At 53.1% G+C, this 24,537-nt stretch overlaps 1 protein-coding gene across 3 annotated transcripts in view; it reads right to left on the reverse strand.

Moving 5' to 3' along the window:
* Positions 1-24,537, reverse strand: part of ABR (ABR activator of RhoGEF and GTPase) — a 173,833-nt gene that overhangs the window by 55,366 nt on the left and 93,930 nt on the right. For 2 of the 3 annotated variants that reach the window (XM_044921865.1, XM_021704502.2), the window contains 4 exons: positions 15,354-15,452; positions 8,359-8,544; positions 2,920-3,027; positions 182-242 (listed from right to left, as the gene is read on the reverse strand). In XM_044921865.1, coding sequence (XP_044777800.1) covers positions 182-242; positions 2,920-3,027; positions 8,359-8,544; positions 15,354-15,452 — 454 coding nt within the window. Of the gene's footprint in view, positions 1-181; positions 243-2,919; positions 3,028-8,358; positions 8,545-15,353; positions 15,453-24,002; positions 24,515-24,537 lie in introns of those variants that run through there. The other variant, XM_021704503.1, reaches the window with a different exon arrangement.

Here is a 24,537-nt window from a genome sequence, read left to right on the forward strand (position 1 = left end):
CACACACACACACACACACACACACACACACACACACACACACACACACACTCTCTCTCTCTCTCTCTCTCTCTCTCTCTCTCTCTCTCTCTGCCATGCACATGCTCACACAAGCAGGGCACCATAGTCTACAAAGCAGACAAAGGAAGGTGACGATTATCCAGCCCGCTCCCCAGAGTACCTTCCATAGTGACTGACGTGTGGCTGTCCTTGGAGTCCTTGGGACCTTTCACTTTGAGTTCCTGCCGAGAAGAGGGGAGGAATCACTACGTGGCCCGTCCCCGGAATGTCCCCATCGCCCATCGCCCATCGTAGGCAGAGCAGGAAGAAGCGCTCTGAAACCCAGGGTGCAAACAGGAGGACAAAGACCAAAGCACAGGTCTCCCCCTGACTCACTGACTCCAGACTCCCTGTGCCACACCCATGATCTCCTGGAGCCCCTGCAGTACCGAGGAGGCTGGGGGTAGGCGGGAAGGAGGGGCTCTGGGTACCAGAGAGGTCTGGAGCAATGGTGCTCCTCGGACACACCCCCTAACGCCCCTCCCTGGTGACTCCAAGGGCCTTAGAGAGAGGTGGCAAGAGCGGGATCCCCCAGCAGCAGCCAGTATTTAGGGGTCTGTCCACCATCAGCCCGGGGTACATGGGATTTCAGAGGACAAACAGCAGGTGTACCAGCACCTTAGGGCATGAGCAGCCCTGGAGATAAGGAGCAAGGGGTCCTGCGCACCTGGGGCAGAGACTGAGCTCCACAGGGCAGTCCCACCTAGATCCTACCCCGATTGAGAGGGATTCACCCAGCCCCCAACCCCACCTGCCACCCCCACCCATAGCCTTTGCTAGCCTGTGCTAGCACCAGGGAGGAAACTGCAAGCGAGGAAGAGGCCACACCCCTCCTGGCCCCCAAGCAAAGTGACCCGGAGTGAGCACCGGAAAGGGACTCTAGAGATTGCTTATCTGATCCTCTTTTTTCTGTCTTTAGAGAGGTTCCAGCTCTAGCCCTGTCGACAGACCCACCACTAGGGCCCGCAACTGGAGCTCTAACGCAATCCCCACTTGCAGGGCAGAGTGCACGGAGGGGGCCTCCAAGTGGGGCGTCAGCAGGGAGGCCAGGGTGAGGGGAGGCCAAGGTCAGGAACCCAGGGGATGTTGCCTGCTCTGCCTGGGAGGGGGGACATGCCCAGGCAGCAGGAGCTCCACATTTCCTACTCCTGCCTCAAGCTGTTTCTGGACAGAGAAAACCCTAGGGACTGAGCTTGGGGGTTGGGGTGGGGAGAAGGGTCCCTGGCGGGTGTGTCCCTGGTGGGTGTCTGGATTCCTGGCTTCAGGAAACTTGCCTCCGTGCCCCACTCCAGTGTAGCCTAGAGGTATGACATCGCTCCGGCTGCAGAGAAGGGCCCTAATTGCAGTAATTAAGTAGAAATGCCAGAATGAAGCCACAGCGTCAGCGCATGAGTCAGGGTGAGAAGCCACGTGGGGCCAGCAGGCTGGGAGAGGGACTCGGGAGGAGTGCAGGGGTTTCTGCCGACCAGAGAATGGGCAGTCAGCCTGGGCTAAGAGGAGGCTCACCACTCTCTGGACCAGACATGACCCTGGGCAGCCTTGGACACATATTAAGCGGATCCAGTTTGTTCCCAGGGAGGCCTGGGAGCCATGAGGGGAAGCACCATTTCTCCGCCCTTGTGACTCCACGTAGAGGGAACTTCCCCACCCACCTCCGTCCGTCCTCCCAGGCACAGGGTGACTCACCTGATGGCTGCAGCTGGGAGAAGAAACAGAGCTTAACTCCCTGTTTCCATCCCCGGTAGATGTGTTTTATTGTGGAGGGCAAGTGTTAGCAAGCCCAGTGGGCCTAAAGATCCAAGTCCACATTTTTCCAACCTGGCTTTTACTAGTAATCGAGCTGACATTTTCATCTCCCTCTGTCCAACTCATGTGCTGCCTTCAGCTGATTCCAAACTGGAGCAGAACCCATAACCCCAGGAGTCTCACCAACACTACCCTGCATCCCACCAACTTTTCTAGCATCAGAGCGGAGATGGGAAAGCAAAGGGTCCGGAGAGGCCCGTAAGGCCAAATTTCCAAAGCTGCACAAGGAGCCCTCCCTGCCCTGGAACCAGAGGTTCTCTTGCCCCAAGCTTGGAGCTGGGTCTGTGACTGCCAAGGCCAGCAGCTTGGGGAGCTCACGGAGATGCTTTCGGCCCAAGACGGAGGCTGGGCTGTGCTCCTGGAGGAGATTAGAGCTCCTCCCTGCCACTTCCTGAAGAGGCAATGGCAGCCAATGACACAGCTTTGCCCTGCAGAGGAGCACGGGAGGAAGGCTTGGCTGCAGCAGCAGGGACAGGCAAGCTTCCAGCCAGAGAGCGTAGGGCTGCTTCTCACAAACGGCCCTGGTCCTCCCTCTGTCGTGCAATTGTAAGGATTTTAAACGACCACCTAGTCCAGACCTCTTCCAATCTTTCTGATCATAAAAATCACCCGGGAAGGTTGTTAAAAATATAAACTCCTGGGTCCCACCCCAAACTCTCTGAATTAAAGCTCCAAGGAAGGTGTCTGGAGATCTGCATTTTAAACAGTGCCCCTGGTGGTTCTTATCAAGCAAGCTGGGGGTGAGCTGAAGAATCCAGACACCCCACTTGACAGAAGAGGAAATAAGGCCAAGAGAAGGGAAGTGATCGGCTCAAGGTCACCACAGTGTGTGAGAATACTGCTTTTTTTCTTTTTTGTCTCCTCTGTTCTAATACAGAATAACCTAAATAGAATAACAAAATCAAACACATTGTTATTCTTATATTAAGAGGGAAAATATCAAGTGTGAGAAAGCAAATGTCAGTCTAAGTTGTTACCCTCAGGGGAACCATTTCCCTAACCGGCAACAGGCCTGGAGGCTGGAAGGCAGGGGCTGTGCAGGGAGCTGCCCACCTCAGAGATCTTCTGGAACTGGTTGTTGGATTGGCTGCACTTCTCAGCTGTCTCCAGAGCGACTTTGTAGTTATCCACAAACGCTTTGTACACGCCAAGCTGGCTGGCCTGCAGGGAGAAGAGGAGAGAGAAGGGAGGGCAGTGGGATGGGAGAGAGGATTGATGAATGGATGAAAGCGTGAGCAGGGCACCTGGAGCTCCCTTAGCACTCGGAACCTCTAACTTTGCTCCAAAGGGCCACACTGAAACAGAGGGGAAAGGCAGGATGAACATACTACAGTATCCCTTTGAACTTGACAGTTTCCTTGGAAACCAGCTCAGCCAATAAGGTTAACAAGAGGGTACTGGGGGTTGGGGGAGCAGGGGGCAGGGCCTTTGTTGGCACGCTAGAAATTCAACAGCATTTGGCTTTATTTAGCATCATAAAGGTCTCCCAGGGTTTGAAGCCCCTTAAGGCCTCACACGTCTTTCACATCCTGGAATTAGCTGGAGCAGGGAGGGCACACGTGGCCTGCTCAGTACCCCACTCCCCGTGCTGAGTGTAACGCACAGCATTTAAAGGTGCAGTCCCGGGGGCACCTGGCTGGCTCAGGCAGTGGAGCATGCGACTCTCGATCTCGGGGTTGTGGGTTCGAGCCCCACACTGGGTGTACAGATTACTTAAAAAAAGAGGTGCAGTCCCCACTTCCCTTGGCCTCTCTCAGTTCCTGTCCCCTCATCCTCAGCCTCTTAAGGAGCCAGAGACCCTACCTGCCTCAGTACACATTTGCATGTCGCTCTGAACCTAACCCAAATTTAATTCCTCAAATATTTATGGAAAGTCTTCCTGTGCTTTGCATATGCATTTCCTCTTGAGAGAGTAAAGGGTGGAAATGTGAATTAAAAGCACAGTGAGATACTATTTCATCCCCATCAATCTGGCCAAAATTTAAAAGTCTAATGATATCAAGGGTTGGCAAGAATGCAGGGGAAATTAGAGCTTTTATAGACCGCTTACGGGGATGTGAGGCCTGTTATTTGGACAGTAATTTGTCAATAACTGATAAAGCCGAAAATATGCACGGCTTGGCCTACTCCTTAGCAAATCCACTTCTACATACAAACCCCAGAGCTCTGGGGTCCCGTTCAGGAGTCAATCACTACCTGTGGCAGGTGAGCACCTGAAATGTGGCTAGTCCAAACTGCGATGGGGGGGTGGGGGTGGGGTGTGTGTGTGTGTGTGTGTGCGCGCGCGCGCGCTTTAGAGAGGGAGATGGGGCAGAGGGAGAGGGAAAGGGAAAGAGACTCTTAAGCAGGCTCCACGCCCAGCTCGGAGCCAGACACGGGGCTCAATCTCACAACCCCAAAATCATGACCTGAGCCGAAATCAAAAGTCGGATGCTTAACCGACTCAGCCACCCAGGCACCCCGAGTTGTGCTCTAAGTATAAATACACACTGGATTTCAAGGGCTTAGTATGTAAAAGAGAATGTAAATTATCTTATTAATTTTTAAATATTGATTACGTGTTGAAATGACAGCATTTTGGATCTCTTGGGATAAATACACATTTTTTAAAAATACATTTCTAGGGCGCCTGGGTGGCTCAGTTGGTTAAGCGACTGCCTTCGGCTCAGGTCATGATCCTGGAGTCCCGGGATCGAGTCCCACATCGGGCTCCCTGCTCGGCGGGGAGTCTGCTTCTCCCTCTAACCCTACCCCCTCTTGCGCTCTCTCTCTAAAAAAAAAAAATAAAATAAAAAAATAAAAATAAAAATACATTTCTAAAATTAATTTCATGTACTTATTTTTAAGTATAAGGCTACTAGAAAATTTAAAATTATATATGTGGCTCGCATTATAGTTCTGCTGGAAGCACCTCTCTAGAGAAACCTGCATATGTATGTACCCAAGGAGATGTGAGCAAGGGAATTCACTGCTTCACTCTTCCTCCTGTGGAAAGACTGGTAACATGCTCACAAAGAGGGGAATTCATACTCACACAGTTAAATGAATGAACGAGATCTATGGGTAGTAACACCGACCAGTTCCTAAGCAAATGTTGATCGAATTGCAAAATACATAAAATACATACATTTAAAAAGTACATGTAATGCCATAAAAAGATACAGATACATAATAAAAATACAAACTGCAGCCCAAGAAGGCAACACACCAAATTCATTCCAGTAGCTGCTTCCGGGCTAAGCAGAAGGGCACAGGGAAGGGAGAGAGAGACTTCATCTATAATGCTTTGTTTTCTTGATTAAAAAGTCTTTCTATCTTCAGAACTTAACAACCCTTGATTCCGGGAGAGGAGGGCACAGTTGTTTGCTACATGTATTCTCTAGAATTTCTGGTTTAAATATTTTGCAATGAAGCAGCAAAGGAGGTTCAGCTGCTATTGGGCTTCCTCTGGGGATTGCACCACAGTGCTGGGGAAAGCAGGCTGCCCATGGGACCCCCCGGGACCACTCTGCTTTTTGCAGAATCCTTGTGCTCCTCCAGATCCCAAAGAGGTGGGGCAGGTGGAAGATGGCAGGCAGGAAGGTGGCAGGTGGGGGGCCAGGAAGGCCAGAGAGGAAAATGAGAACTGGGATGCTTGCAGAAAAGCCAAGGCCAGAGCTGTGCAGGTCTCAGCCCCAGACGGGCCAGACTTGGCAAAGACGAAAAATCTGGGGGGAAGTGCAGGAAGGGATGAATTCAATTGCTTTTCCAGGGGGAGTACTGGCCCCCCGGTGTCCCAAGCTACAGGGGAGGCGCTAGACAGTTGCTTCCTAAACCAAAGTAAAAATCATTGCTTTTCTTCTTCCGGGGATGTGCTCTCCTTGTCCCCCTTTCGCATAAGAACATAAGGGCTGGCTGCCCAGGTTGGAACACTATCTCCCATCCCGCGGCCCAAGGGGGTAGCAGGAGGGGAGTCAGCGCAGGAACCACCTCTGCAGAAGGCCCGTGCACAGGGTCACTGACCATCCCAGGCACTGCCATCTCCGTGGCGTAGCCCCGTCTGTAGAGCCTGAGGCCCGGCCTGCCACGGCCATTAACTGCCAAGTGGAGGTTGCTTGGAAAACAGCAGCCTGGCACTGGGGTGATCTCATAAAACAAATAGCAGAGATGCTAATTCCCTTCCCTCAGTAATGGAGACCAGCTGAAAATAAACTACCTCCAGATGCCTGGACCGCCTAGGCTCCTCCCCGGCCCTCCTAGGCCTGCAGTTCCAGGGGCTGTGGGTAGCAGTTCACGCTGCTGGGGGGAGGGAAGGGAGGTAGCAAATTCACGACCCGGGGCCTGCGGAGCTGAATGGGGGACCCTGGTGACAGCAGGGTCCGAGTGACCAAGACAAACTGGACAGCCAGTGGAAAAATCCACTGTGCTCTGGCCTATGCGCCCCACCCCCGCCTCTGGTTTGCTCTCTTATGCCCTCCCGAGGGCTGATCAGCTCAGGCTCCTGGGACCAGGCCGCGAGTGATGACTGGGTATGCACGGTCCCTGAACTGGGGCAGGTACTCCGGGGCTGCTGGACCCGGGAGCGTGGGGTTCCCCTGCAATACCACCTTTCGGGGTGCCTCTCGCTAACCACAGCAACAACGACGACGATCGTGGCAGTGGTGATGGTAATAACAGTAATGCTAATGGCTGACTATTGAGTATTTACTAATTTACTCTGTTCTGGGCCCGATTCCAAGCACTTTTCAGGTATTAACTCACATAGTCCTCACAACAGTTCAATGAGGTAACTACTATTATTATCCTCTTTTTTACAGATGAGGAAGCTGAGTCACAGAGAGGTTGTGCCCAAAGTCACAGGTTTAATCTGTGGCAGAGCCAGGATTCAGTCAGCTGTGGCCGGGGCGCCTGGATGGCGCAGTCGGTTAAGCGTCTGACTCTTGCTTTTGGCTCAGGTCGTGATCTCAGGGTTGTGAGATGGGAGCCCCGCTTTAAGCCCCACATCGGGCTCCGCACTTGGTGCAGAGTCTACTTGGGAGTCTCTCTCCCTCTGCCCCTCCCCACCTCCGTGTGTGCGCTCCATCTCTCTCTCTCTTTCTCTCTCTCAAATAAATAAATAAATCTTAAAAAACAAACAAACAAACAAAAACCCCAAAGTCAGCTGTGGCTCTAGAAGCTATATTTGTCCCTACAACACTGCTGGCCTCTTGGGACACAGACCTCAGGCCCTGTGATGTCCCCCTCAATGCCTTCCAATTTCTCCCTAGTCACAGTGGTCAAGGTCATGGTGCGTTCGTTCATTCGTTCGTTCGTTCATGTATTGACTGCGGGGCTGGTTCTGGGGTCTACTGATGAAGAAAATACAGTCTGTTCTCCCAGAGCTTATGGTTTTAGGGACACAGGAGGTTACTGGGTTCACTGAGGGGATAAGCATAGGGGCTGCATTTGAAGGTTGGGGGAAGGCTTCTCCAAGGAAGTCACTTCTAAACTGGAAGCAGTTGGGGAAGGACATTTCAGGCAGCCAGAGCTGCAAGAACAGAGAGGTCAAGAGTGTCTGCTGCACGAACTAAGAATAGAAAGTTCAGGGTCAGGAGGCACAAGGACAGGGGAAGCAGTAGCTAGAGGCAGCCAGAGGCCTGGACAGAGGCCAGCATGCAAAAGGTCTCATAAGCCATTCCTGGCATTTATCCAACCGGCAAGGGGGAGCCAGTGAAGGGATTTAAGTAGGGGACAAGCGAGGTCTGGTCAGGGGTTCGGATAACTCTCTTCTGCTGCTAGGTAGAGGTCGGGGGCTGATGGGGATGAGGGCCTGGAGGTAGGAGCCACTCCTGAGGTGAGGGCACCAGAGGCGGCGGGGAGAGGTAGGCAGCAGTGAGCATCCTCTGGAAGTGGGGATGGGGAAGGGGGTGGGGCAGGGGAGGTGCCAAGGACTAGTCCAAGGGAGTCATGGATGGACGGGGGTTGGGACGGTGGCAGCACCCACAGACACAGAGGCAGGAAGAAGAGCAAAAGAACTTCCGAGACAATAAGTTCAGTTCTGAACATGCTGTGAGCTTGAGGGCCTAGGAGTGAGTATCCAAGCAAGAGTTTTCTCCAGTGTAAGGGAAGTACAGGCCTGTCCATTCAACCAGTGCCACCACTGCAGAGGAGCTAAAGGAGAGGGGCTGCTCCCTGCCCACCGCCATCCACACCCAGAGAACAAAGACCACGGACCGGCAGTCTCCTTGCTGCCTCCTGGGCTGGCAGAAGTTATGGGCAGGGAAAGATCAGGGAAGAGTGGGGTTGGGGGCGCCATGGGTCTGACCTAGGGGGTCCTCCAGCGGACATAGCCAGAGACAGTCTCAGAGCTAGGCCCAGGGCCCCACAGAGCAGAGGCCCAGGCTTTCCCCCAGGACTCAGAAATGACCCAGGCCTTCAAGGAGGCCAAGAAGGCTGGGGATGCCTGGACGTCTCCCAACACCAGCAGCTCCACGGAGGCACCGGATAAGGACCATCCGTCGACGGAAGACTCACCAGCTTCTGGAAGAGGTGGCCCATGGTGACCTGGCTGTCCCACTGCTGCACCTTGGGGCAGAGGTTGTCATAGAACTCCTTGTGGATCTCGTAGATGTCCTGGATCTTGTAGAAGATGGTCTCGATCTGTTGGATGGTGAGCACGGGCTGGGAGGTGGTGGCTGTGGCCTTCAGGGGTTTCATGGGCTGGGAGCCAGGAAGGAGAAAAGAGAAGGTGAGGGGCAATAAACCAGATGGGCCACTGACTTGCCCTTCCCGTGGCTGGAGTGGTGCCCAGACAAGGCCACGGAGGGCAGGGCACCTGAAGTGTGGTTTGCATCGAGTTGCTGCTGTCATAGGCTCCAACGAGCCATGCCCTACTGCAAGGAGGGGGACCCTGACAGCCAGGGCCTGGTCCGGCAGCCCTCCCAGGCCCATGGGTTAATGCCAGGACACGTTTCCCCCACGCCCTTGTCGCCCAAGGGGTCCCCGGCCCCCAGCCTGTACTGGGTTCGCTTATTGGTTTAACAGGATCCATGCCTTTCTTCCATGGTGGCCTCATGTCCTTAGTTACAAGCTCTCTTGTCACACGTCCGTGGAAGGGAGGGTTGACTGGGAACTCGAGCCCTAAGCTATTTCCTTCCAAGAAACAGAACATGATTCTAGGATTTGGCGGTAGAGCCTCAAAGAAACTCAAGACCAATCTCAGCTACACTGACATTTCAAGTTCCCATCCCAGTATAGGGAGAGTGAGCAGGCGGCACAGATGCCACGGTCCTACTTCCTGCACCCACAGCAGACATTACTAGTCGATCACAGTGCTCTTTCTCACTGAGCTTATCTCCACCAAGATGCTCCAGGGGCTGCAGGTGGAGTGGATGCAAGTGACAAGCAGTAACTCAGGACCACTCCCTAACGCTGGCAGGGAGCTGCAGTTGTCCTCTTAATGCTCAACAGGACTGTAGGAGACTGTAGGAGAATGGGACCTGGGTGCATTTTCTTCAGTGTGATTTTCTGTATTTTCTAAATCACCTAAAATGAGTAAATCTTAATTTTATAATCAGGGGGGAAAAAGCTATTAAAATTCATAGTTGAAGCAAAAAAACATCCTGATGTCAAAAGATGAGGAACTCTTCCCTGACTGGCCTTCCCTCAGCCCCAAAGCCCCCCAAAGATGCCTAGACTGCCCTCCAGAGGCCCTTCAGTGGACAGGGTCTGGACACCTGCCACTTAGAGACTAAGTGTGGGACGGGCAGGCACATTTACGCAGAAGAGAGAAGCCTGAGTCAGACGTGGTTAATGTTCTTCCTCTAGCTGAAGGGCTGTGTGGAAAGAGGCCTTTGACAGTCTGAGTCACTCTGGAAACCCAGGAACAGCCAGGAGAAGTCATGGGGGCAGGTGTGGACTCACTAGAGCTGACCCTCATTACCTCATGGGATTGGTTCCAGCCAGAGAAGCATTCTAGCCGATAATGGGTGACTCGGTGCTGGACTGGATGGAACAGTGACATTAAAGAGGCCAGAGTTATCCCTGGCTCAGTCTGAGAGAGGACCAGCAGCTCAAGCCACCACAGCAGCCAACTTCCAGCCATGCTTCCTGCTCTCCTCTCTGCTGCTTCTCTGCTGGTGGCAGGGCCTCATCTGTCCATAAGAGGAAGTCCATCTACCCAAATACCCAGATGATACTCTGACTTCCAGCTCCTGTGTCCTCCCAGCTCTATAAAGTCCAGAAGCAAGGATAAAGGCAGGGAAAAGCAGAGCGCTCCTTCTGACCCTCTCAGTGCTGGAACCAACTAACCCTAACGTCCAGGCTTTGCTAGGGCAGTAGGATGAGGTGTTCCCTGGTGCAGGCCAAGAGGTGTGGGTTTGAGTCTCAGCTCTGCCACTTAATAGCTGTAGGCACGTCACTTAGCATCTGGGCCTCAGCAGCCTCATTTGTAAAACTGGGATAATATTACCTTCTCAAGAACACTGATGGGAAGATCAAAAGCCATATTTATATAAAATATCAAGTATGTGCCTGGGACCCAGAAGGCAGCCAATCATGTTAGCTGCTACCATTATTATTATTCGCCCCACAAATAATGTACCAAGTGCCTAATGTGAGGCCAGACCAGGTATTCAGTGATTCACCACACACGTCCAGTCCCTGCCCTGTGGAGCCTCCCATCCAGTAGGCGAGACAGACAAAACACAAGGAAACTGTCAAACACATTATTTCCACCTAAGTGCAATGAAAATATAAGAAGGAGACCTCCTGAGCCAGGGTGGGGAAGGACAGCTTCTCCCAGAAGGGAACATTTACTGTGAAATGGAAGCCCGGGGGCTCAGAGGACAGTATTCCTCAACGCCGGTCCCAAGGTGGGCATGGGCTTGGTGAGAGAGAGGAGCTGGAGAAAGCCAGGGAGCCCAGGTGCAGTGGGCAAGGGGCAAGGGGCAAGGGGGAGGAGCGGGGCCAAGGCAGGGCTGGAGGACCAGGCAGGGGCCAGACCAGGCAGGGGGAAGGAATGTCGCTTTTAAGCCCTTGTAATGACCCAGCTTTCCCTGAAGGGATTTAGGCAGGGGAGTGATGGGGGGGCCAATTCTCTTTTCAGGAGATTATTTTTCTGACTCATGATCCTTGCTCTGGAGAACATTATGATCCATCTGGGTAAACTGGACCAACGCAAATGAAACAATGTAGTGCACAAAGCCAGATAGGGCATTACCCATCTTGGGCTGTAAATACCAACCAAGTGGTCCCAAGGTTGTGCTGGTACAGCTCAGGGGGCTTCACAGAGGAAGTGACAGGAACAGGGCCTCGAAGGTTGGGAAGGTCTGAGCAGGTGGAGGGTGGGGTGTGAGTAAGCACACCAGGCCAGAAAACAGAAGGAACCAGGAGCCAGAGGAAGGGCACACTGTTCTCCCAACCCCAGGTGGGTGGCCCCACTCAGCTTCAGGGCTCCCAACATTCTGTGAAGGATACGGAGCTGTTCCTCAAGATCGCTGTCCTAGTTTATCCTTCCCCCCCCCCCCCCCCCCGCCCCGGCCCCCGGAGCCAGCAGAGGAACAAGTCAGCACAGGGTCCCAGAACCTCTCCTCCTCACTCCTGCCTGGGTGCAATCCCCACGCAGAGGGGAATAAAGTACCTAGGGCGGGAACAGCCCTGGGAAGATGAAGGGTCAGGACTTCTCAGAGGCTGTTGGGTAAGCACTCATCGGCCACCTAGGTGAAGACAAGACCCAATTGCTCTGCTTCCTCCTCAACTTCCCACTCTGTCTATAAAAAAGGAAGAAATGGGTGCTCACCAGCAGCGGGTCATGTGGATGGGGCCTGCACTCGGGCCGTCAGAGGGTTCTCCTGACAAGGTTGGGGACCTTTGGTCTCAGCCCTGATTTCGCTTGGGGGTAAGGGAAAGTGGGGGGCGTGTGTGAGCCCCAGCTGGCCAGAGACCCTTGAAGGCAGTTACTTTTATCTGGTGAAGCCCTGAATCCAGGCCTCAGGGCCGGATGGCTATAAGGCAAAAGCAACTCAACACTGAGCTCGGATCCAACACTGTTCTTCACCCCAAGGGCTAGCATACTTCTACCTCCTCCCAGAATCCTGCTGCAGAAAGCAAGGCTAGCCCCTGGCTCTCCATTTCATCAGGGGAGAAATGGATTCTTAAAAAAAAAAAAAAGAGGATCACTGAGTGACCTGGGAGTCGAGCCTGGCTCTCCATTTCCCACAAAGGGCTTCTCAGGAAGAAGGGCCAGGTGGGTTCTGATTCATAGTGGGACTTCACAGAGCCATCTGTCGGCTCTGTCCCCCAGCAACCTGCTTTCGAAACGGGAAAGAAATCAGCCCACTTCCTCCACCTCCTATCCCAGAAGGCCTGGAGGCTGCTAACATATCACCTCAGTTACTCCTCCTCCTGGAACCCAGGGAGGGAAGCATCATTAACCTATTTTAGCGATAAGGAACCTGAGAACCCCAAAGCAAACTGCCAGAATGACAGGCTGAGAAAGGAGGGCCAGTGGGGCCCAGCGATGGTAAGTCCTGTAGCAATGGCCAGAGGCAGCCCCTGAGCTCACTTCCCACATTCCCTGTGGTAGGTGAGATGCAGAATGACACACATTTGGTTTGTCTCCCTTCCTCCACACCCCACTTCAGCCCACTCTGTTTGTAATCTGAGCCAACCAGGAACCCAGAGGTTTCCATATTATCAAACCTTGCCCCAACCAGCAACCCAGGGGGCAGGAACAGAGGCTCTTGTGTGGGTCCCAGCTGTGCTTGTGCGTGCACAGTCTTGGGTACACACACCACACACACCCAGCCATCTGCATATCAGGAAGTGTTAAGTGAATACAGTCTAACACAAACATGGTAGGAGCAGAGCCGGGGAGGGGGGGGATGAGTAGGAGATCTGGGAGTGGGCCACGGAGGGGAGAGATTTTCTTCCCCAGGGCCCCTTGGTCAGATCACCCCCCAAAGAGCAAAGGGCTCTAGCAACCAGGCGGCTGTGAGGGGAGGGCTCCCAGCTCAAGGAGGGGGGTGGGGAGGCTTGATTCCTTATCTCTGAGGTTCATTATCTGAGGCTGTGGCTGTGGAGGGTCCTGCCCCCTCTTCCTGGGGCCCAACAGCGCCAGTGCAGACCAGGCCTCCCAGCTGGCCTCTCCCCTCCCTCCTCCTGCCTCTGTTCAAGGAAGAACCAATCAGGGGCCCGCAATGAACAGGCTGGGGGCGGAGGGAGCAGAGGGAGGTGTCCTGGGTGGCCTCAGGACTGTGGCCCCAGCCTCACAGGTTTTGCCTTTGAGTCCTGAGCTGTTAGGAAGGAGAGGCAGGGAGGCAGTGTCTTGGGCCCTACTTCTGTTATCTTTGCCCGGACACACGGAAACTCACATTAGGCCCAATGACTGATGAGAAGGCACCTTGGAATCTATGAGGGGCTGGCCTCCTCCGAGGACGCGCCTCCCCTTCCTTCGGGGAAAGGCTGTGTTGACAGAAATAGGCTCCAACCTGCGTCTCTCCCAGCACTGGTCAAAATAAGAGCAGCAGCTAATGCTTTAGTCTCTGTTCTAAGAGCTTCACATACAAACTCATTTTGTCCCCACAACAACCCCATGAACAGAGTACTAGTATCAGGATCCGCAGTTTGCAGATGGAGAAAATGGGCCACGAGGGTTCATGAATGCGCTGAAGGGCTCGAGCTCGAGAGCGGTCAAGCAGGGATTCTGACAGGCGGTTTGGGTCCTCTGTTGGAACTCCTCTCAAATGCGCATCCTTTTAGTAATGACAATGAGGCCCCCTCCATTCACTGTGGCAAATTCACCATTTCTGTGGTGTCCTTCACATGTGTCTGATGGGTCCTTTGCTTGTCCTCAGCTAATCTGAGTGCCTGGGTCCCCAAAAGGATCACCTGATCCTCTCAACCCCGTGAAGAAGACAGAGAAGGTCATGGGATTAGTCTCATCTTCAGATGAGGAAGATGAGGCTCAAGAAGGTTGCTCATGGCTTGCCCAAAGCCAGTGGTTTTCCAAAACGACAGTACCCATGAGAAAGAACGTGGCCCAGTACATAGGTATACATACACATATACAGACAACAAACCCAAAGTTAGGTGAAATAGTACTTATTCTTACTATGTGTGATGCACACTGGTATTTTCTTTCTCATTTAATAAAAAAATGCCGGTTCAACCTACGTTGATTTCACAATTTACTAATGGGTTCAGATGCAGGTATGAAAAACAGAGCCATGAGTCTATGATTAATGGCAGGTCAGGTCTTGCCCTAGTTCTGGCCCCAGATTGCAGTGCTCGCCTATCTGCCACCCTGTCCATCACTTGAAAAACATGGCTGTGCCTACCGATAAACTCCCAGTGACATCTACCACAAACTGAGCCCAGGCTGTCACAAAGTATCTGCACATTTCTTTTCTTTTTCTTTCTTTCTTTCTTTTTTTTAAGATTTTTATTTACTTATTTGAGAGGGAGAAAGAGAGAGCGTGAGCAGGGGAGGAGCAGAGGGAAAGGGACAAGCAGATGTGAGGCTCGACCCCATGACCCTGAGATCATGACCTGAGTCGAAATCAAGAGTCAGATGCTTAACCCACTGAGCCACCCGGGTGCTCCAAAGTATCTGCACATTTAGATAGTTACTCCTTGGGTAATAAATGCCAAGGTCTCTGGGACCCTGGTGACAACATCTCACACCACAGCAAGTACATAAATGTGTACTTTACAATTCTTGTAAGGATGAGTTTCTACTCATCTACATCTACATTTCGTATTCCCCATGTCTCAGGCTGCAGAACACCCAGGGGGAAGAACTTTACATTCCCTACTTACTCTGCATAAGATCTAGCCGCATCGAATGAGCACTTTCTTCAAAGGCAAAAACGCCTTACATCTGTGTAGTACTTCTGCCTAATATTAATAATACTTCCCTCCCAGTCTGAGTCTCACAATGCCTCCATCGTGGGAGGAAACTGAGGCACCTTCCCCAAGGGCTGGGGCTGGTCTAATGCTTAAATGCCTCAGAAACACCATGGCTATGGTGTTTCTCAAACGACACAGAAACCCTTCCACCTCACACTTCCTGCCACGGGGCCTGGGGATGGCCACGGCTCACTACTCCTGGGAGGAGAAAGGACTGGGACCAGGAAATGACAGAGAGGACTCCGCTTGATTGACTGGTAGAGACTGCTCAGAGCACAGTGTGGAGGCGGAGGCTGGGCCCCCACCCGGACTCCCACCTGGACAGAGTACTGTCACTGATTAAAAAAGCCTGTGCATGGTCATGAGCCATGGGAATGTTCGCCATCTCCAACCTGGCTGTGCTTCTCCCGCCTTTCCCAGGGCAGCTCATGGAGGGCTGGGGCTGAGAGGCACTGGCCCCTTTCCGGCAATGACCCCGGCCTAATGCCAAACGGTCAGCAGAGCAGTACAGATTCTGCCCGCAGGGAAGGACTGGTCCAGGTCCCCCTTCTTCTCCAACTCCAAATGGAGTTTTCGAGCGTGACGCTGACCAGCAAGCCAGAGCGTATATACACACTCACCAGCAGCAAGGCTTCCAGCTGGTTAATGTAGATCTCTTCGCTGGCCAGGAACCCCGAGAGAACCAGCTTCCTCATCTCCAGGCCTTTCCCTGCTTCCACCTGTAGGAAAGCAAACCAAGAGCCAACAGTTCATGAGAAAGGAGGCTAACATCCTGAGTGACCTGTTTTCTTGCCTTTTTCTTCCTCTTTCATTAACACTTTTGTAGGGAATAGAAGCCAAATATATTTATTATAATTTGGAAAATACAGAATAAAAAAAGGAAAAACAATCACCCATATTTCTGCTGCTAACATACTGCTTTCCTTCCCACATTCTTTTTTTTTTTTTTTTAAAGATTTTATTTATTTGACAGAGAGAGACACAGCGAGAGGGAATACAAGCAGGGGGAGTGGGAGAGGGAGAAGCAGGCTTCCCGCGGAGCAGGGAGCCCGACGCGGGACTCGATCCCAGGACCCCGGGATCGTGACCTGAGCTGAAGGCAGATGCTTAACGACTGAGCCACCCAGGCGCCCTCTTTCCCACATTCTTTTTCCCACATTTCCTTATTTGTCGTCCACCCATCCACCTATTCCATCTTGTAATAGTGGGCAGGATAATAAAGGACCTGGCCTCACGTGTAGGGGCAGTTTAATGGGGGAATATAGACAAGGGAAATCAGAGGGACGCCTGGGTGGCTCAGTCATTTAAGCAGTGGACTCCTGATTTTAGCTCAGATCTTGATCTTGGGGTCGTGAGTTCAATCCCAGAGTTGAGCTCCACGCTGGGTGTGGAGCCTACTTAAAAAAAAAAAGAAGAAAGAAGGGAAATCACAGCCATGACCGAGGCAGGGCATGGTCACATGGGAGGACCCAACAGGGGCTGGAAGAGGTTCCTGGAGGAGTATAAACTGAGAAGAGGGATAGAGAGGATGAGATGAAGTGGCCATGGGAGCCCCATCTTGTGGGGGCTCTGGCTACACCTCTGGCTATATCTTTCTGTCCCCGAGGGCTCAACCCCACAACAGAAGGTGCTAGCTGTGGGGTCCTCAGCCTCACCCCTGTCCTCCCACCATTTCCTAACTGCCTCATTGTGCAAGGCACATATCCTAACTGGCCTCCTCCCCACTCCAGAATTTCTTCTCCTCTATGGCGATCATGCGCCATTTAGCCTTGAAAGTCCATCTTGCTAATCTCTTACAAGGACTGTGTTCCACCCCTCCCTTCTGCTGTGGACCTTGGCTCTGCAGCCCAGATTCTTCTAACTGACCTCCGCCTTCTCTCTCCTCCCTTCACACCACACACCAGAGCCAGGTTAACCTTCTGAGAACACCACCTTACACCTGATGCCTATCAGGAACTTAATATCAATACTGTAAAACCTTGCCATTTCCAACGACATGCACGGATCTAGAGGGTGTAAAGCAAACTGAAATAAGTCAGTTGGAGAAAGACAAATACCGTATGATTTCACTTGTATGTGGAATTTAGGAAACAAAACAAAGAGAAAGAGACAAACAAAAAACCAGACACTTAACTATAGAGAACAAACTGATAGTGGCCAGAGGGGAGATGGGGGTGGGGGGAGTGCAGTGGGCGAAGGGGATTAAGATAATCACTTTTCATGATTGAGTAACGTAGACAATTGTTGAATCACTATATCGTACACCTGAAACTAATAGAACACTATGTTAACTATACTGGAATTAAAAAAATAGAAACAAAAATATCAACACTGCAAAAACTGATTATTTGGGGATTCAATTAGATCATTCATTCATTCATTTATTTGTTCAACAAATATTTACTAAATGCCCACGAGACTCTGTAGATACACCGGGAAGCAAACATACAATAATCCCTACTCTTATGTGGTTTATAATCTAGAGGAAAGACAGTAAAAACAAAAAACAAGGAAATATAAACATGTAACGATGCACTGTGATATGGGGTCTGGTTTATTCTTGGCTTAAATAACCTTTGCTGGCTCCTAGCACTCTCCCGACTGTGCCGACCTGCCCTGCAGCCGGCAGATCTCTGGGTCTTCCCAACCTGCTGGGAGTGTTGGGGCCTCTGCACTTTGGTTCCTGCTACCCAAGATGCCTGTCCCGCCCTGGCTCTTCTCTGCAGCACAGACCCTCCGGCCTGATGCGTGAGCTCTCTGGTGAACTGGCGGAGATTCAGCGGGGGTGGGGGGGCGCTCGCCTCTGAAGCAATGACATCACACTCCTCTGCACATCCCTGAAGGCCGGCACCACACAATACCCCTAGCACGTGGGCACCCCACATTTACTAAGCCTTGTAAGTTCTTTTCACGTGCCTTTAGCCCTCCTTTACCTTACTGGGCTGGGAACTGTATTTCTCCTGTATGCAAATGGAAGCAAACAGCACTTGGAAGAGGGAAGGGACGAGCCCAGGGTCACACAAGCCAGGAAGTGGCCGACCTGGGATTCCATCCTAGTCCTTGAATACCAGATTCCAGGCTCTCCCACCGCTTTAATGACTTCCTCGCTCTCACTTTCTTTTTCAAGCAACGGTGCTTACGTAGAACCACAGAACCCTCTCTGGGCACCAGATGCGCACCTTTTCTTAATTTAGCACAGGCTGGGAGAGTATATGAAGCTATCAGAAATTTCTGAAGTCCAGAAAAGAGTGGCTTCCCCCCAGCTGCATGACCTGCCCCACAGTGTTCCCACAGCTTTCCCATCCTTCCCCAGGTGAGGGCCTGAATCCTTGGCCTTCCATCAGCAGCCCAGGTATCGGATCTGTGCCAGCCAGAGGCTGCTGCCCCCCAAGTGTCTGAAATGTTACCTGACCCTGTGATAGAAAAACAGGGTCACACATCCCAGTGCCCCAACCTATCAATACGTTACCTCACATGGAAAAAGGGATTTTGCAGGTATGATTGAGCTAAGGATTTTTTGATGGAGAGATGACACTGGATTACGTAATCTAATCACAAGGGACTTTATGAGGGGTGGCAAGAGGATCAGAGTCAGAAAAAGCAATGTGACCAGAGAAGGGGAGCAGGGGGAGGGAAAAAGACTGCAAGACTGGCTAGCTTTCAGGACCAGGATGGGGCCATGAGCTAAGGAGTACAGGGAGCCTCTAGAAGCTGGAAAAGGCCTGGGAATGGATTCTCGCCCCAGAGCTTCCAGAAGGAATGCAGCCCTGCTGACCCTTTAAGACTTGTGTGTAAGAGAATAAATCTGTGTTTTAAACCACGAAATGGGTGGTCACTTGTTTCGGCAGCATTAGGAAACCAGTGTGGACACTAAGCTTTAGGGAAGGACGATAGTTCTGTATCGACGGCTTCACACGTACCAGGCACCAGGCGCTGTTCTAAGAGCTTTCCAGGGATTAGCTCACGACCATCCCACACTCTGGAAGGTGTTGTCATTACCCCCTGAGGCACAGAGTGGAAACTCCCAGCTGCCTGGAGCTGTTGGCCTTCAGGCAGGAAGCACACCCTTCAAGGGACAAGGTCCGAGCCTGGAGCAGGGCCGCAGCCCCGGCCCCTCCTGGTCAGACCTGAGGTGGCCTCCCTGCACGTCGCAGCAGCTGGACCAATGGGAACTCGCCTTCCATGCTGGGGGCCAGTGCGCCCCTATGGCACCCCACCCCCCTCCTGTCCCCTGCCAACAGAAGATTCACCTGAGGGCCTGGCAAACATCTTGTAAAGGAAGTCACTTAAAGGACACTGTGAGCTTAAGTGGAGGGCTGGCTGGCCTAGGACTGGGATGAAGACCTGGTCACTGCAGCTCCCACCACGCTGTCCCCCACCTTGGCGTGAGCACAGAGCCCATGACAGTCCCTGCGACAGCCCAGTTCAGCAAGACCTCTCCTCAAGAAACTCCCACCTTAGGGTCCAATCTTGAAAGAGCTCCCCAAAAGTCAATAGTCACCCCCAAGAGTCCCACTCTGGGCTACTCTCCCTCCGAAGTTTTGGCTGGCATGGGGGTGGAGGTGGTAGAGAGCTTAAGCATGTGAAATTAAGTTCTGCTCATGTTACCAACGGGAGGCCTGTTCTTAGTTACCACCAAAAACCTCTTCCTTTTTCTTCTTTTTTTTTTTTTTTGCTTTCCTCATACCCCCATGTTCCTGGCTTAGAATTATCTGGAAATTCACAATTTTTTCTTCAATCCTGTGGGGCTATTCTTGTTTCATAAAACACGAGGGCTGGACATTCATTCATTCATTCATTCAGCACTATGTGCCAGGTACTGGGAATACAAATACAAAGAAAAGGCGAAAGAGACAGTCTCTGCCCCCAGAGAGCCCTCCAGAGGTGGTGCCCACATGCAAGAATCCTCAGGGCCAGTTCCCCGAAGAGCTCAGGGCCCCCACAGTCTGTGCCATACTGCCTGTCGGTCCCCGAACACAGGGAAGCAACCTTCTGAGTGACACTCAGACTGTCTCCACTTCCTCCCCAGGTGGGGCTCATGAAATGGCAGCCCCTGCGGGCTGGTTCACTCCCAGAAGTTCACACAATCTGCTAGGCTGAAAGTCTGTCAGCTCGAGGCCCCCAAATCCAAGAGCCCCTCTGATAGGGACGGTACCTACAAGGTCAGGTTAGCTAGCTCTGGCCTGGTCTTCTACAGAGTGCAGAGACTAAATATAACACTTCTAAAGGTTTGGGCCTAGGCCAAACCAAGATATGATCTGTCCAGGAACTGTGACCTCCTCCAAGACAATAGCGAGGACTGAATGGGCAGGGCCATCTGCTGTTCAGAGCCTTCGGCCAAGTGGATCTGCACCCGGCTCATGGGCCACACCACTTTTCAGGGAGCACCTGGCAGAATCTGTGCAGAGTAGATGCCACTGGGTCTAGGGGCTGTGCCCATGCCAAGCATCAGCATCAGGACAGGTGGCCCCTCTGAGCCAAGACAACGTGGAGACATCCAGCCATTCCTCCTCGTCCTAGAGCTAGGTACTCGGGAGCTCTCCTTCAGCTATTTCCTTAGCAGAATTTGGAGGGGGGGCAAAGCCCACTCTCCCGTAGGCTGGATCCCTGTATTCCAGGCTCCCTGCTGTCTGAGGCTTTAGGCAGGTCCAGCAGTGTTTCCAAAGGCCAGGTGTTCATAGCCCACCTTTACAGTTCTGTCATTCATACCACTTACACTACTGTCTACTTAATATCGTTCTTTACAACTGACTTCTTAAAAAGCCCAGCCTCCCAAGCATTATATTTGAGATCATAAGATATACAAGTCATATTTTTCCTAATACACGTTAAAATATAAACCTATTAAAGTGCGAAGAATAGACCTAGGTGCCACCTAAAATCACATCACATCTCAAATCATCCTAAGTAGGGCCCACACTCCAGGAAACACCCGGACACAGGTGGGGGGACACAGGCGTGGCCATCACGGCCCCCACATGCTGGGGGCCAAAGACACTGGGGCCGGTGAAACAAATGTGGGCGTTGCCGACTATCCATTAAAAACTGGCACAGAATAACACCTGATGGGCTAATCTGCATTACAAAAGGACTTTTATTACTGACAAAGGAGTTCCTTTAAATAGCAGCTTTTAAAGATTTTTATTTATTTATTTGACAGAGAGAGAGACAGCAAGAGCAGGAACACAAGCAGGGGGAGTGGGAGAGGGAGAAGCAGGCTTCCTGCCGAGCAAGGAGCCCGATGCGGGACTCGATCCCAGGACCCTGGGATCATGACCTGAGCTGAAGGCAGACGCTTAACGACTGAGCCACCCAGGCGCCTAAATAGCAGCTTTTAGATAGCAAGGCCGCTTTCGTACCTTTAAATAGAATTGTATGAAAGATTTTTGGAAAGCATACAACACTTCAAGGCCAGGAGGTGGTGTTGCTATCGGTATTAACGTGATTATTAGTTAATAGAGAATTAACTCCTCAAAAGGAAGTCTGGGTTGAAAGACACAGCAAGCTCCAGCCCCAGCTCTGGAGGAAACCACTGTCCTATCCACCTCTGTCCCCCAGGAAGATGAAGCATCTCAGAAATTACACTGCAAGCAGGATTGATTTATAGGACACATGCTCAGGGACACAGCCACTGTTGAAGGTAAGTACTCCTGAAGTAAAGTAATAGCCAAGAGAGAACTACCTTGGATTCCCACCAGCGGCTGAGAAGAGGCTATCGTGCAAGACTGCCAAGACCATCCAGGACAGGAATGCACCCTCCAGAAGTGCCCCTTGACCTCGCACATGCATACACACACATGCTCATACGCACATGCACCCGGTCCAGCTCTGACCCAAACAGAAGTGGTCTCTCCTCCGAAGTTCTTACCCTTTTATCGGAACCCTGAGGACATTCTCGTTCTATTCCTATTATCTGTGCACTTGTCCCCTTGCCCTGAACTGTGAACTCTTTGTGAGAAAGGACCATGCCACCATGCCATGTTCATCCTGTCTCCTCCTCAGTGCCAGGCAGAGTGCTTTGACTAGAACACAACCTGACAGTGTTTGTTGAATGACTCAGTGAGGTTCCTCCCCACCCCTCTGCAGCCACCCTGCTTGCCTGCTCCCTCTACAGCTGACCAAGCTTGGTAGAGAGTGAGGTCATCCTGGAGGTGTTCAGGATGAGACGAGGGGCCTGGAATTCGCCAACACTGTCCCCCAGGAAGATGAAGCATCTCAGAAATTACACTGCAAGCAGGATTGATTTATAGGACACATGCTCAGGGACACAGCCACTGTTGAAGGTAAGTACTCCTGAAGTAAAGTAATAGCCAAGAGAGAGGGCCCCTTCCCCCATGCTGAGACAAGTCCAGGAAAACTAAGGCAACAAAGAGGGGAAGACTCCACCTAGGCGCTCACAGGGATCTGGGAGGATCAGGGTTTTTAGGTGTGATGTGTGCCTGGGCCTCCTTGGCATTGGTGTGCTCCCTCCTTGGAACACCTCTGAGTAGGAGAACAAAGCCGGGAACATGGTACCCCCTTTGCAGGCTCCACGGAGCCTCGCTCACTCCACAAATTCACTGCACACCAGCCACGTCCCAAGCTGTGCAGTGTTTAGCAGTGACTACAACATGGTCCTTGCCCTGGAGGAAAATAGGACATAATTGAGGAGGCAGATTGTCTAGAGTTCTGAGCAGACTGAAATACGAGCTAAGACCCAGGTATAAGCCAGAGTCTAGAGTAAGGGTGGATCCATAAGGCAGCATATGAACAGCACCCCATCTGTGCTGGGGAGGGGTTCTCAGAGAAGGCCCATTAGGGACCTCCTACACCTCCCATCCCACACACTACTTAGCTCCCAGCCGGTGCTCTTGGTTCATTACCAGACCTTTCCCCATCCTGTTCCTGGTGGGGAGGTTGCTCAGACCCTAACTACAGGGACCTCTGCAGGCTTAGTGGAGATGTGACTTAACCCCAGTGGTCTGAGCTAGCACCAGATGAGAGAACCAGGGGTGGCATGCTAGCCACCGCCGGCCTCCCATTACATCTCCTCTCTCCTCCGCACCCAGGCCCACAGCTAGAGCTCCACCCAGACACCGCACATCAGCCATCTCCTGTGGGTCTGTAGTCTGTTTTTCACCTCCATTAGCTCGCCCTCGGAACCACACTGTAGCATGGGTGTGGCAGGGCTGCAATCCCCATCTTACAGGAGGGACCAAGAGGCCAGAGAGGCTCAGTGGCAGCCTCCTGCCCACAGCAATGCTCCGTGCACCACGCCCTCTGGGGTGCAGACAGGCCCGGCAGGGAGGGGAGCACAGATGGACACTCTGCTAGGCAGCCTGGCTTGCAGTCTGCAAACTCCCTGCCATACATTCCCACCGGCCTTCCCTTCTGGCCACAGAACAGAGAGGAGGTGAGCAAAAGGCTGAGGTTAGGGCTCTCAGGAGGGGGCCGACGACGTGAAAGCAAGGAAGAAGGAAGGGCTGGACAGCACTGGTCCCAGGGGAGGAGACGAAGAGAAGGAAAGGGGATTGATGCACAGGCTCCTGCTCCGCCTTCAAGGCAACTCCTATGACAGGACAGGCGCATTGCTGGGGAGAGGGTTCACAGCCCCAGAGTGGGTGGGCTGGGGCCCGGCAGATGCTTCTTGCCTACGCCCACCTTGGGAAAAGTGCCTACCCACCTGGCTCCTGCCTGGAAGCCAACTGTTATCATCCCCTTTTCAGCTGATCCAATTCTTTTCCTTTAAGGAAGCTCAGTGACCTCTGGCTCCCAATCTCTCTCCACGTTCTCTCGCCTTAGCCCAGACTGATGAAGTCTCCTGGCGAGGAAGCGACTGGCCCCTTTGGCCCGAACTTCCCAAGTGCACTTATCCTACTGTTGCCATGGGAACACTGAATTATGGCCTCCCGGTTTCAAGTCGGCCAGCTCCTCTGGGGCAGCAGGCTCACACCACTGCCGTGCCCACCAGGTGACTCATGTCACTGCCAGAGAAAGCCCCCAGCACAGCTGGCCCGGGGAAAACCAGCAGCCACTCGCGCGGAGGACAACTGGCCCAGGGGGAGGAGGCAGGCACTGCCCCTCTCCCCCAGGAGCAGCTGCCAGAGGGCTCGGCCCCTCGCACCCCCTCGCAGGCAGGCGCCCGCCCCTCGGGCCGGAGCGCGGTGCTTCCACCCAGCCGTGAGGTTTGTGCACAAACCAGCCATTTTTGCCCGCACACAGCTTGGGCAGTCAGAGCGGCTCGCCCTGCCCCTCCCCCGACAAGCATCCAGGGCGTGTCACATTCCCACCTTCACCGCCACCAAGAAGGGGGACCCTGAGCCGGGGCTGGTCGGGCTTCCCAGCTCGCACTCCTCCAGGAGAAACACATCTTCATCCTCCAGAACCTTGTCCAAAAAGCCTATAGCCTCCTCTTCCTCTTCCATGGCAGCCGGAGGCGCGGAGGGCAAACAGGAAGCGGGGTCCACGCAGCAGCAGCCGCCGTTGCCGCCGCCGCCCCGGAGGGAGGCAGGCGGGCAGGGAGGGGAAGAGCGTGCAGGGCAGGCCTAAACCAGCATGCTGGCCTCCCCGGAGTCAGTCCTGGCACCCGGCCACCGGCTCCCGATGAAAGGCTCCATTATGAACCTTTTCCTGCTGCCGCTTCCCGGCCCTCCCGCGCGCCGGGGCTGCGGGCCGCCTCGCGCGCGTCCCCAGCCGGGGAGTGGGGAAGCGGCGCTCCCGCCGCCCCGCCGCCGCCGCCGCCGCCGCCGCGAGCGCAGGGCTGTGACTGGAGGGACCGCGCGGCGCGCCGGCGGAGCAGGAGGAGGCGCCCCCGCCGGCCGCCGC

Source organism: Neomonachus schauinslandi, chromosome 15 (assembly GCF_002201575.2).
Source record: "Neomonachus schauinslandi chromosome 15, ASM220157v2, whole genome shotgun sequence".
In the NCBI taxonomy this organism is placed as follows: Eukaryota; Metazoa; Chordata; class Mammalia; order Carnivora; family Phocidae; genus Neomonachus; species Neomonachus schauinslandi.